This window comes from Cnephaeus nilssonii, assembly GCF_951640355.1.
Source record: "Cnephaeus nilssonii genome assembly, chromosome: 16".
NCBI classification, from domain to species: Eukaryota; Metazoa; Chordata; class Mammalia; order Chiroptera; family Vespertilionidae; genus Cnephaeus; species Cnephaeus nilssonii.
In genome coordinates, this window is record NC_137087.1 from 46,033,498 (window position 1) to 46,047,536 (window position 14,039).

The 14,039-nt window shown below is 40.7% G+C and overlaps 1 protein-coding gene across 3 annotated transcripts in view; it reads right to left on the reverse strand.

The window, feature by feature from the left end:
• NT5C2 (5'-nucleotidase, cytosolic II) overlaps positions 1-11,776 on the reverse strand; it is an 86,634-nt gene extending 74,858 nt beyond the window's left edge. The window contains exon 1 of one of the 3 annotated variants that reach the window (XM_079794269.1): positions 11,688-11,776. Coding sequence is in view for 1 of the 3 variants with exons in the window: in XM_079794266.1 (XP_079650392.1) it covers positions 9,390-9,406 (17 nt within the window). In the remaining 2 variants the exon portion in view is untranslated. The other 2 variants (XM_079794270.1, XM_079794266.1) reach the window with 2 other exon arrangements.
• Positions 11,777-14,039: the final 2,263 nt, after the last annotated feature.

Below are 14,039 nucleotides of genomic sequence, written 5' to 3' on the forward strand. Positions count from 1 at the left end.
TTGATAATTTTGTGTGGCCCTCGAATTATGTTATAAATATTCAAATGGCCCTTGGCAGAAAAAAGGTCCCCAACCCTGGTTTACTTTATGGAAGAATAGTTAAAGCTATATACTCCATTTGCATGCCTGGTGGCATACTAAGTAGGCACATTTTCACACAAAGCCCTCGATAACCTTAGTCCTTGACACATGAGTGAGTAAATAGTTTTAAGCAGTTCATGACAAAGGGGTTTTGTTCATTTTTCATGTTGCTATTCTCATTGAGTTTTTTTTCTTCAATGATTTAAATGTGTTTTTATTGATTTTAGAGAGAGGGGGGGGGAGAGAAACATGAATGTGAGAGAAACATTGATCAGCTGCTTCCTTCACACACCTGACAGGGGACCAAACCAGAAAGCCAGGCATGTGCCCCAATTGGGAATCAAACTGGCAACCTTTAGGTGTACTGGATGACACTCAACCAACTGAGCCATACTGGGCTCATTCAGAGTTCTTTATGTAATTTGCCTCACGTTGTACTATAACATTCCTATCAAAGGCCAACTTCAGTTTGCACATCAAGTGATGCAGAAGGCTAATAAATTTGAATTAATAAAATCACACTTATCTACCCACACATATCACTTGCTATTCTCTTACCCTGCTTTTTCTTTTTTGCACATTAACACTTCCAGACATAATACATTTGACTGTGCGCACTGTTAGTCCCTTTCTCTAAATTATAAACTCCAAGAGGGTGAGGCTTACTGTGTTTGCTATTAGACATCCCCAGTTCCTTGAACGGTCTGCTACACACTGGCAGAAATAAATGAATTCAAACCTCTAGACTTGAGCTCTTTGCCTTTCAGAAGCTATTTCTGTGTAAGCCTAAAAATGCAAGAATATTGTACAAGTTCCTTTTAACCCTTTGCACTCGCTTGCTTTTTTCTCGATTCCTTTATTCTACTCGGGATTTAATTTTTTAAATACCCCAGATTTTACAAAGCGCGGCAGTAGAATAAAAAACTGGAGTTTCTTTTCATACAAACTTATTTATTTGGATTTTTTTATATTTCAAATTATTGATACATTCAATACAATTCGACATACGAGCTGCTACCAATGCTAACCGTGTCGAGTCACACTCGACATCCGAGTGCAAAAGGTTAATGCTCTAAATGAATCTTTATGAAATCCTACTCTTGGTTCAGAAATGCATAAGATTCTTGGCTTGATTAACGTAATATGTTGCTAATGTTTTAACATCAGGCCTTCAAACAAAAAGTTCCTTGTAGACTGGTGGAAAATAAAACTGAGAAACCTTGTCAAGTGAGAAACGCAGTACCTGTTGCCTTGACAATTTGTTTTTCTTCTTCAAGCAAAACATGCTCCAATCTCTAATCTGAAACTGCGATTAGAATATAAATTTCCATTTTCCTAAAGTTTCAAAATTATACAAAAAAGACCTGAACTTGTTATGTTCTCCTGAACATTCTACTGCTGTTACTCCTAGAATTCCATTCTCTGCCATACCACACAGAATGCTACTTATCTGTTCTACATCAATATATTAAGGTCGCTTCTAAAGGAATGTTTTGAGTAATGTCAGACCTTCAGTAACATGTCTACTGACACAAAGGAATAAGAGAGCATATAAAGAAAACATTTTAGCCCTAGCCGGCTTGGCTCAGTGGATAGAGCATCAGCCTGCAGACTGAAAGGTCCCAGGTTCGATTCCGGCCAGGGGCACATGCCTGGGTTGCGGGCTTGATCCCCAGTAGGGGGCATGCAGGAGGCAGCCAATCAATGATTCTCTCTCATCATTGATATTTCTATCTCTCTCTCCTCCCTTCCTCTCTGAAATCAATAAAGAAATATATTTTTAAAAAAAAAGAAAACATTTTAAAAGACTGGGCTTGAAGATATGTAGTATGCCATCTATTTTTTTCAAAATATTGCTATAATTAACTGAGGTCTTTCAAAAGCATAAAGGTAACAGAGCTAGTTTTTACATTCAGCCAATATATAATTTGTGCCTTTAGTAATGATTCTTGAATATTCTTTTAAAAAGCAGGTAAAAAATTCTGCTTTAGCCCTGGCTGATTTGGCTCAGTAGATAGAGCGTCGTCCTGCAGACTGAAGTGTCCCAGGTTCGATTCCGGCTAAGGGCACATACCTAGGTTGCAGGCTCCTTCCCAGTCCGGGCCCTGGTCAGGGCTCGTGCAGGAGGCAACCAATCGATGTGTTTCTCTCACATCGGTGTTTCTGTCTTTCCCTCTCTCTGAAAATCAATGAGAAAAAAAAAATCCTCGGGTGAGGATTAAAAAGAAAAAAATTCTGCTTTATATTTAAAAGAACTCATTCTCTTACCAAATAAGCTTCTACTCACCATTCAAATTTAACTGTTATCTTTCCTCTTACAAAGTAGAGAGAAAAATAAAAAAGACAGAAATAATCACCACAGTATTTCCACCTTTTCCTGGCAAAAAATCAGGAATAGGCATGCATACAATGCCTTAGTAATGCTAAAATAATAATAGCTAACATTTATTGAGCGGTCACTTCTTTTCATGTGTTATTCTAAGCACTATACATATTTTATCTAATTGACCTCACAACAGTATGAATTAGGTACTACTATCTTCATTATACAAAGGAGAAGACAGTATAGGGAAGTTAGCCAAGGTCATAAAATTATACTTGCAATGAAGTGTGCAGATTCTGGAGCTATACTGTGTGGGTTCAAACCTGGCTCCAGCACTAATGAGCTCTATGACTAAACAAATTATAAAATCACTTCAGTTTCTTCCACTCCAAAATGGTCAGATTCAATGCATCAATAAGTGCAAGGTGCTAAGTATAGTGGCTGACACATAATCCTTAATAAATTATTTATAATGCTAGAGCCCACACTGTTTAATACTGCAACCTCTGCACAATACAGTACTTGATGTTTGGAGGATGTTATAATAGCTTTCTACTTTCAGAGTCACAACTTCAGAGTACCTAAAAGGTGCCAAAGGCTATACAATTTTACACATTTTTTTCATGTCAATCTAATTATTCTAAATCTAATGTCCTATTTGTAGGTGTGTTTTTTCCCTGACATCTCCGTTCCACATAAAATTACCTCATCAAACCTACCATAGAATAAATAATTCAAGGCTAAAAATATGGCATTTACTGATTTCTGATTTGTAAAAAAACTGTTTACTCTCCAAGTTACAGCTTGGTCTTATTTATACCATACCACTTAAACGCATAGATATATCTTAAAATTCTTACAATGTTGATACAGAATGTTTGAGCTGTATCTTTTAGCTGATTTACTTAGCAGCTCTAAAACACAAACCTAGAGATAGACGTCTAACTAGATTCTAAATGACTAGTTAAGAAAAAAAGATTGCCAAATGTTTTCCAAGGATAACTAGTAAAACACATGAAATACTCATCTTTATAGGCAAATTACTTTATTTACTTATTTATTGCAATCCTCACCCAAAGATATGTTTCCATTGATCCTTAGAGAGGAAGGAGGAGAGAGAAAAACATCCATGTGAAAGAGAAACATTGATCGGCTGCCTCCTGTACAGGCCCCAGCTGGGAATTGAACCCACAACCTTTTGGTGCACAGGACCATGCTCCAACCAACTGAGCAATCCAGCCAGGGCTAGGCAAATTTTTAAAAATACTGTAGAGTAATGGAAATTTGTAGTGTAAAACATTTAGACTATAATAGATAAATCTAAATTGTTACCTTCTACACTGTTTGGCCCAAGTTTAGAACCTAACATAAGCTGTCCTCTCCTTATGAATTTACAGAGAGCAATTTTATGACAAACACAATGCCAGAAAAGAATGTGTGTAACACAGCCCTGGCTGATGTGGAGTGTTGTCCTGTACAGTGAAAGGTTGTGGGTTCGATTCCTAGTCAGGGTACATACCTGGGTTGTGAGTTTGGTCCCTGACTGGGGCACATATAGAAGGCAACAGATCGACTTTTTTTTCTCTCTCTCCCTCTTTTTTTTTTTTTTTTAAAGAAGAGTGATCCTTTTATTTATTTTTATTTATTTCAGAGAGGAAGGGAGAGGGAGAGATAGAAACATCAATGATTAGAGAGAATCATTGATTGGCTGCCTTCTGCATGCCCCCTACTGGGGATCAAGCCCACAACCTGAACATGTGCCCTTCTCTGGAATCGAACCCGGGACCCTTCAGTCTGCAAGCTGACGCACTATACACTGAGCCAAACCAGCTAGGGCCCCTCCCCTCCCCTCGCCTTCCCTCTCCCCTCTCTCTTTTTCCCTCCCCTCGCCCCCTAAAATAAACATATCCTTGAGGGAAGATTAAAAAAAAAATGTGGAACACATGCTAAATGAACCATATTAAAAGATAGGCTAAGAAATAACAGCATATATAAACCTAAATATGAAAAGCTAAACCATTAAACTTTTAGAAGAAAATAGAGATCAACAGCCTTATGACATCAGGGTAGGTAAGGCTTTTAAAAATATTTTTTTTATTGGCCCTAGCTGGTTTGGCTCAATGGATAGAGCGTCAGCCTGCGGACTGAGGGGTCCCAGGTTTGATTCTGGCCAAGGGCACATGCCGGGGTTGCGGGCTCGATCCCCAGTGGGGGGCATGCAGGAGGCAACCAATCAATGATTCTCTCTCATCATTCATGTTTCTATCTCTCTCTCTCCCTCTCCCTTCCTCTCTAAAATCAATAAATATATTTTAAAAAATTTTTAATTGATTTTGAGAGAGAGAGAAAGGAAGAGGGAGAGAGAGAGAAACATCAATGTGAAAGGAAAACATGGACCCACCCCCTACTGGGAACTGAACAGGCAACCTTTCAATGCATGGGATGACCCCCAACCAACTGAGCCACACCAGCCAGGGCAGGGGAAGACTTTCTTGGATAAAAGACAACACAAACCATAAAAAAAAGATGGACAAATTTGGCTATACTAAAATTTAAAACATATTCCTGCCAAAACATTCCATCTGAATCAAAACATGAAGAAATGATGAGACATATACAAATTGAGAGACATTCTACAATACAACTGGCCTGGGCTCTTCAAATATATCAATATTATGCAAACAAAAAGCTGGGGACTTTTTGTGGGTTGAAAGTAATTAAAAGGACATGGGAACTAAATGCAATTCATGATCTATGACTAGATCCTGGACTAGGGATGGAGTTGGAGAATAGTTATAAAGGTCATTATTGGGACCACTGAGAAATTTTCAATATGCACTGGATATTAGATAATAAAGTTGCATCCATATTAAATGTGATAATTGTATTATAGTTTTGTAGAAATCCTTGTTCTTGGGATATTCAAGTAAATCTTTTTTTTTTTAATCCTCACCTGAGGATATTTTTTCCATTCATTTCCAGTGAGAGTAGAAGGGAGGGAGGAGGGGATTAGAGAATCATGGACTTAAGAGAGGCACACACACATCGATTGGTTGCCTCAACCAGGGCTGGGGAACTTACAACCCAACTGAGGTAGTGCCTTTGATTGGGAATTGAAATCATGACCCTTTAGACCACAAGCCAACATTCTAACCACTGAGCAAAACCAGCCAGAGTTATTCAAGTAAATCTTTTGAGGTCTGAAGTGCCATGATGTCTGCAACTTGCTTTTATTTTATTTTATTTTATTTTATTTTTTATATATTTTTTATTGATTTTTTTACAGAGAGGAAGAGAGAGGGATAGAGAGTTAGAAACATCGATGAGAGAGAAACATCGATCAGCTGCCTCTTGCACACCCCCTACTGGGGATGTGCCCGCAGCCAAGGTACATGCCCTTGACCGGAATCGAACCTGGGACCCTTGAGTCCGCAGGCCGACGCTCTATCCACTGAGCCAAACCGGTTTTGGCTACAACTTGCTTTTAAATGGTTCAGAAAAAAAGTCCTGGCCAGGAGGCTCAGCTGATTGGAGCATTGTCCCCTACACCAAAAAGGTTACAGGTTCGATTCCTGGTCAGGGCACATACAGAGATTACATCGATGTTTCTCTTTCTCCCTTTCCCTCCCTCTCTCCAAAATCAATAAATATATCCTTGAGTGAGGATTTTTTTTTTAAATGGTTCAGGAAAAAAATGTAGATATGAAAGATAAAGTCAATGTGGCAAAATGTTAACAACTGGCGAGTCCAGATGAAAGGTATAAGGTATATTATTACACTTTTCTATAGGAGTAAAATTTTTCACATAAAAAGTTTAAATGAAAATGTAAAACCTCTGCACAACAGAAAGTAAAGAGAAACCATATAGCAAGAAGATATTTGCAATACCATAACTAAGAGAGGATTAGTATAAAGTATAAAGAGAGCTACAAACCAATGACAGAAAAGCAAACAAGCCAACAGAAAAAAAAGAATGGATATAAACAGCAATTTGCAGAAAAATACACCTTAAAATAAATGAATGTAAAGAAGTTCAACCCACTTATAATCAGTTAATAGCAAATTAAAATGAAATTTAATTTTGTTTTAAAAATTAAAAGTCTGACAATATCAGTATTTGTAAGGGACATGGCAAAATGGGACTCTGGCAACCTAATGAGAATTTTGTATTTAGTATTTTGGAAAACAATTTAGCATTATGTAATAAAGTTGAGAATCCTTTTACCCTACACCTAAGAATTCCCTAGGTCAGTGGTCGGCAAACTGCGGCTCGCGAGCCGCGGTTTGCTGCTCTGTTGACTGATGAGTTTGCCGACCACTGACCTAGACTCTCGATTCCAATAATTACAGGCTGTTGTTGTTCCTTGTGATTAAGCCCCTATCCCAGTGGTCGGCAAACAGAGCAGCAAACCATGGCTCACGAGCCGCATGTGGCTCGCAAGCCGCAGTTTGCGGACCACTGCCCTAGGTGAAGAATTCTCTCTCACACACGTAAACAAGATGACACAGCCAAGAATGTTTATTACAGCACTATTAATGACAGCAAAAAAAAAAAAAAAAAAAGTCGGGAATACCTAAATATCCATAAAAAACTGATTTATTCATATAATGGAATACTATAGAGCAATAAAAATGAATGAACTAAAGATACATCTATCAACATAGATATATATCAAAAACATCATTAAACAAAAAAAGCAAGTTGCAGAATCACATGTATAATATATTAAACAAGAATATTCACTTTTATGGATACCATATATACACTGACTGAGTGGTCAGATTATTATGATCTCTGAACGCATAATAATCTGGCCACTCAGTGGATATCCTATATAATAAAAGGCTAATATGCAAATTGTCCCCTCGACCAGGAGTTCAACCAGCAGGCAGGCCGGCCAACTGCCCATGTCCTCTCCCCCTGGCCAGGCTCCCCAGGACCCCACCCATGCACGAATTCATGCACCAGGCCTCTATACACACACACACACACACACACACACACACACACACAGAGTGGCCAGATTATTATGCGTTCAGAGATAATAATCTGGCCACTCAGTGTACATATTATGGGAATAATAATTCCTGAATTCATGACAGTGTTTACTGCTAGGAGAGGGCAAGAGAGGAAAATAGGATAGCAAAGATTCATACAGGCTCAACTGATCTGTAATGTTATCCCTTTAAAAAAATATATAAATCCCTTCCCACAATTAGGAAATGGGAAGAAAAAAACCACATAAACTAAATATGATGGTGGGGAGGGACAGGGTAGGGGGACTGAACAAAAAATGCAGAGGGAGAGAAAGCTCACGAACAGGAACAATGGATGGAGACTTGACTTGGGGTGATAAACACACAATACAGTGTACAAATGATGTGTTGTAGAATTGTGCACCTGAAACCTGTTTAATTTTGTTAACCAGTGTCACCCCAATAAATTCAATAAAAGAGAAAAAAAGAAAATAAATAAATATGATGGTCTATAATTATACTAACATTACATTATTTTCTATATGTTTGAAATATTTCATATGTTTTTTTAAAAATTTAACTTTTTGGTGGCTGTGAAGCTGGGGAGATAGGGAGAGGCTGAGGACTTCGATCTCATTGTCCTCCTAGCCCTCCGACCGTCATCTAAATGCCCTCAATAAAACAGTTTGATCCCCCCCAAATAAGATAAAATAAAATAAATTAAAACATTAGAGAAACCTCATTAAAATGACCAAGGAACTTTTAAAAACATAATATTCCACTTAACATTTGAAATGGAAACATACCCAACAAATTTAAACTTAATGATACATATACAGTCTTCTCTTTACAAACAGACCCTGACATAGCACATTTTTTCATCTCACCCTCAACAATGCTTCCCAACCAAGAAATACCAACAAAATGTAGGAACAAATAATTCAACACTCTCCAAATTAATCTAATACTTTTGATTCTGTATTCTGCCTAAAAAGGGGGTAGCTTTGCTACTCTGCTGGCAATTTTGTTATTTTTATTGGTTTGCTGCTCCAGTTGTTTTCCACAAAATAGAAAAAACAGCCACTGCAAACTTGGGTAACCAATCAAAGAACACAATCAAATTTCAAATGGTTGTGTCAAGTGACAAGGACCTTAGCACTCCGCAATAATTTGCTATCAACTTCCTTAAATCTAATAACTTTTTTAGGCCTGAACGGAAAACACACACACACACAGCCACACAAAATACCAACTATTCACAAAAAGAGTTATCTTACTTCATTAATTCTGCTCTAACTGCAAGAAATTCATGTAGACAGAATATCTTGTAAACAATTTACCAAAATTTCTCTAACCAGCTCTATCATACTATTACTATACCAAACCCTTTATCATTAACCCCTCAATATATCTTTTGAATTTTCTCCTTACTCTCATGTGCCACCTTCTGTATGTTCTCCCTGATTCTACCAACCTACAATAATCTCTCCACTCTGTACCAAAAAATAGTAATAGCTAATATGTATAGAGAATTTAATGTATGCCAGTATTGCTTCAATGGAATTATCCCATTTAATATATAAAACCCTGTGAAATTTGTTCTATTTTTCCTGTTTTCATGGTCTCGCTAAGGTTAAGTCCTCCAAGGTTGCATGCATGTTAAGTGACAAGACGGGTCTCAAACCTGGAATCCAAAATCCATGCCCTGAATCATTCCTGATGCTAGCTCCTATGTTTACTACTCACATGTCACTTAACATATTCCCTGTGATAGTTAACATTTGTGTTCATAGATGTTGTCTAAATAGCTCAAAATACTACATTCATTCAACAAAAATTTATTGAGAGCCTATATGCCAGGCATTATTGACTTTTAGTCATAAAAGCACGCTACAAAGCCTCTAAAATAAAAAAGAGGTAAATTGCCCTGGCCGCTTTGGCTCAGTGGATAGAGTGTTGGCCTGCGGACTGAAGGGTCCCGGGTTCGATTCCGATCAAGGGCATGTACCTTGGTTGCGGGCACATCCCCAGGTGGGGGGCGTGCAGGAGGCAGCTGATCGATGTTTCTCTTTCATCGATGTTTCTAACTCTCTATCCCTCTCCCTTCCTCTCTGTAAAAAAAATCAATAAAAAAATATATTAAAAAAAAAGATAAATTTTCTAGATACATGGGCATCCCAGAAATATGGGTAAGTGCTAAATTAATAATATGAATATAGCAATTATAACTGCAAAAAACTATGTTTAGATACACAGGAAAAGAGTATAAGTCATACGATAAAGTTGGTTTTTTTAACTATTTCAATGAATTAAGCTTTTAGATGAGTTAAGCAACAAAAAGACATTAAAACACACCACAGGTTTTGTGTGCTTTCTTTCACCATAACACTGTTGAAATAACCTACAGATGATTGTTCCTCCTAACATTCCACTGTAACTTGGCTTTCTTTAGGTATATACACCTGCTATCACTATAATTAGGCTTGCAGATACTGTAAGTAAATAGTATCTTTGTAAATCTTCCTACAATTATAAACTTTTGGGAACTTGCAGCTGACTGTAAATTTTCATACAATGGAATTAAATCTTAGAACTGAATGAAACCTTGCAGAACATCTTCAGCCCTCTTACTTTACAGACTGATTACTAACTTCTAAAGTCAAATTTCTGGATTAATGAGGATTATACAGCAATGCAATGAAATGTAGTGGCTTATATTGCAACAGAAATGCATTTTGGCCCGGGCCTGATAGCTCAGTTGGCTAGAGCATCCTCCCCATATGCCAAGGTTGTAGGTACCACTCCCCATATGCCAAGGTTGCGGGTTCCATTTCTGATCAAGGGCACATACAGGAATCAACCAATGAGTGCATGGATAGGTGGAACAACAAATACAAGTTTCTCAACTTCCCCTCTCCCCGGTTGTCCTTTCTCATAAATTAAATTAATTAAATAACGCATTTCAGTCTGTGTGTGCTACCATCTGCCTAGCATGTTGCGTGTATTTTAATTGCTAACTAGCTGTGTCTTCTTTAACCTCTCCAGGCCTGGATGCCTTCATTAGGAGAAATCTATTGTTGCAGTGTGATGGTAAATATTTAAAAGACCTCAGCAATATTAAGTTGCCACGGTAAAGGGGCACTGTTTCAACATTCTCTCTTTCACATGATAGCTAGCAGCGTTTGCATCCGTTGCCTTAAGAGACAAACTCAAGTGTACCGTCATATGAAGAACCTGTACACACGTACACACACACACACACACACACACACACACACACCCTAAAATGGTGACTAGTCACTGCAGAGCGCTGCACTTCACAACTCTCCAACACAACGGCCCAAAAGACGAAAGCGTGGGGGGGGGGGGGGGGGGAATAAATCTGACACCAGCTCTACCTACTGCTTTTAAAAGCTGGAGGCCTACTGGGAGTCAAAACCCCAAAACGCTCTTACAAATCATGGTTTCAGGCCTCCGATCTGCATCTCGCGCTCAGCTCTCGGCTTCTGGGGTCTCCAGGAAGGAAAGGAACAGACCGCCACTTAACAGCTGACCCCCGACTTGGGAGCCGTTTGAAAATAAGCATGTTTCTATGGAGGCTTGCCATTCGAGGTCGAGTTTTCCAGGAAGTGCTGCAAACGACACAACTGGCGTGCGGGATACCAACTTGTGCGGTTCTTTCTAAACCGCCTTCGACCTAGCACCCTACCGGAGCGTCCGCTGGCTTCTCGGGTCCGCCGGGAACGCGCGAGGGGTGGGAAGAAGTCCGGGTACGAGGGCCGGAAAGGCTGGCCTCGGGCGCGGACGGGAGGACGCCCGGCGGCGGCCAGGAAAAAATAGGCAGACCTGAGTAAAGGGGTGTCCCTGTGAGGAGGGATGGGGACGGCCACCACCCTGAGAGAAAAGCGGGGGGCAGGGACGGGACGCAGAGAGGCAGGCTAACAGGAGGCGAAGGGCCGCGCTCCGAGGCCGAGACGGGTCCGAGCCAGCCGACCGCGGAGAAACAATGGCGCGGGCGTGACGTGAGGCTGGGGGCGTAGCCGCGGCGAGGAGGAAGGGGCTACGCGGAGGCACGGGGCGACCCGCAGCTGCGGGGCCCGCGGAGGCGCGGGTGCCGGGTCCCACGGCCCGCAGGTGGGCGCTCGGGCGTGGAGAGTGGGGCCTGAGGGGCGCAGGGAGGGGCAGGCGGCGGCTCGGATACGGGCCGCGCGCTCGGCCGCGCACACTCCTTCCTCCCCAGCTCGCTCGCTCGTTCGTTCGCTCGCCCGCTCCCGCCCCTCCCGCCCGCGGGGCCCGCCGCACTCACCGTCCCGCCGCACGGCTGCAATCCTAGCGCGCAACTGCCGCAGCCCCCGGGGCGCGCGCCCTCCTTAACCCCGCGGCCTCGGCCCCGCCCACGCCCCACGCCCCGCCTCCAGCTCGCTCCCGGCCAGGGACCGGCGCGCTATTCCGATCCCCGACTCCGCCGCACAACCAGGCTGCCGCGACGCTCCCTGGCCGCGCGACCGGAGGAAATCGCCGTTGCGGGACTGTGCCTCGGGGGGGGGGGGGGGGGGGGGGGGGGGGGGGGTCTAGGCATCTTTAAACGACAGCACAGCTGTTGTGGCCGAGCTGTGGGGTGACGCACGTTGACTACTCCTCCATGTCCTTTAAGTCTACATCCCTTAGCCTACTGCCACCTGGGACTACCTCCTGCTCCTCCGCCCTACACTCGGAGCCCTTCCCGTAGAGGAGGGGGCTTACTTTTTCCCAGCCACAGAATCTTCTAGTACAATGGACCTCAAGGCCCTTCGGGTCCAGACCTCCCGATCAGGCCTGAATCCAATTATGACCACAAGTACTGGCTTTGGAAGGTGTCAGAACTGGTTGTAATCCAAGTTCTACCACTTAACAAATCGTTTGACGTTGGGAGGATTAACCTGATCTCACTATACCCAATTCCCTCACCTATAATACAGGGAGAGATAACAATGGTACTTACCTCATAGGCTGTTGGCAGGATGAAATAAGATAAGAGAGGGAAGTTGAGCATCTTTTTATGTGTCTAGTGGCCATCTGTATGTCCTCTTTGGAGAAATGTTTGTTCAGATCCTCTGTTCTTTTTTTTTGTTTGTTCTCTTTTAAAAATATCTTTTTATTGATTTCAGAGAGGAAGAGGGAGAGAGAGAAACATCAATGATGAGAGAAAATCATTGACCAGCTGCCTCACACTGGAGATGGAGCCTGCAACCCTGGTATGTGTCCTGAGGGGGAATATGAACCCGTGACCTCCTGGTTCATAGGTCAATGCTCAACCACTGAGCCACACCAGTCAGGACTCTGCTCACTTTTTTAAAAAATCCAATAGTTTGGTTCTTTTGGTGTTGAAGTTGTATGAGTTTTTTATATCTTTTGAATATTAACCCCTTATTGGATGTTATCACTGCAAATATCTTCTTCCATTCAGTGGATTGTCTTTTCATTTCGTTGATGGTTTCTTTCAATGTGCAAAAACTCTTTAGTTTCATGTAATCCCATTTGTTTACTTTTTCTTTTGTTTCCCTTGTGGAAGGAGACATATCCAAAAAAAATATTTCTAAGAGGAATGTCAAAGAGTTTACTACCAATGTTTTCTTTTAGTTGTTTTATAGTTTCAGGTGTTAACATTTAAGTCATTAATCCATTTTGAGTTTATTCTTGTATATGATTTAAGAAAGTTGTCCAGATTGATTCTTTTGCATGTGTCTGTCCAGTTTTCCCAATACCATGTATTGAAGAGACTGTCTTTAACCCATTGTATATTCTTGCCTTCTTTGTCATAGATTAATTGACCATATAGGTTCAACACCACTAATCATGGGGAAAATGCAAATTAAAACCTTAATGAGATATCAACTCACACCTGTCAGGATGGCTATCCTCAATAAATCAACAAACAAATGTTGATGAGGATGTGTAGAAAAGGGAACCCTCATGCACTGTCAGGAGTGTAAATTGATGCAACCACTACAGAAAACAATATGGAGGTTCCTTAAAAATTAAAAATAGAATTACCATATGACCCAGTAATTCCACTTCTGGGTACTGATATGAGGAAACACTAACTTGAAAAAAACATAGCAGCCCTATATTCACAGCAACATTACTTACAATAGCCAAGATATGGAAGCAACCTGTGTCCAATGAGAAACAAATGGATAAAGATGTGATATAGATAGATAGATAGATAGATAGATAAAAGATAGGTAGATAGATAGATAGATAGATAGATAGATAGATAGATAGATAGATAATTTTACTCAGCCATAAAAAAGAATGAAATCTTGCCATTTGTGACAATATGGATGGACCTAGAGAGTATTATACTAAGTGAAATAAAGTCACGGTGTGTATTCCCAGTCAGACAGAGAAAGACAAATTCCATATTATTTCACTTATATGTGGAATCTAAAAAAAAAAAAAGTAAATGAACAAACAAAACAAATGCATAGATACAGAGAAGATTTTGATGGTTGACAGATGGAAGAAGTTTTGGGGGCAATGGGTGAAAAGGGGAAAAGGATTAAGAAGTACAGATTGGCCTGGCCAGTGTGGCTCAGTGGTTGAACAACAATCAATGAACCAGAAGGTCACGGTTCAATTCCCGGTCAGGGCACATGCCTGGGTTGCAGGCTCAATC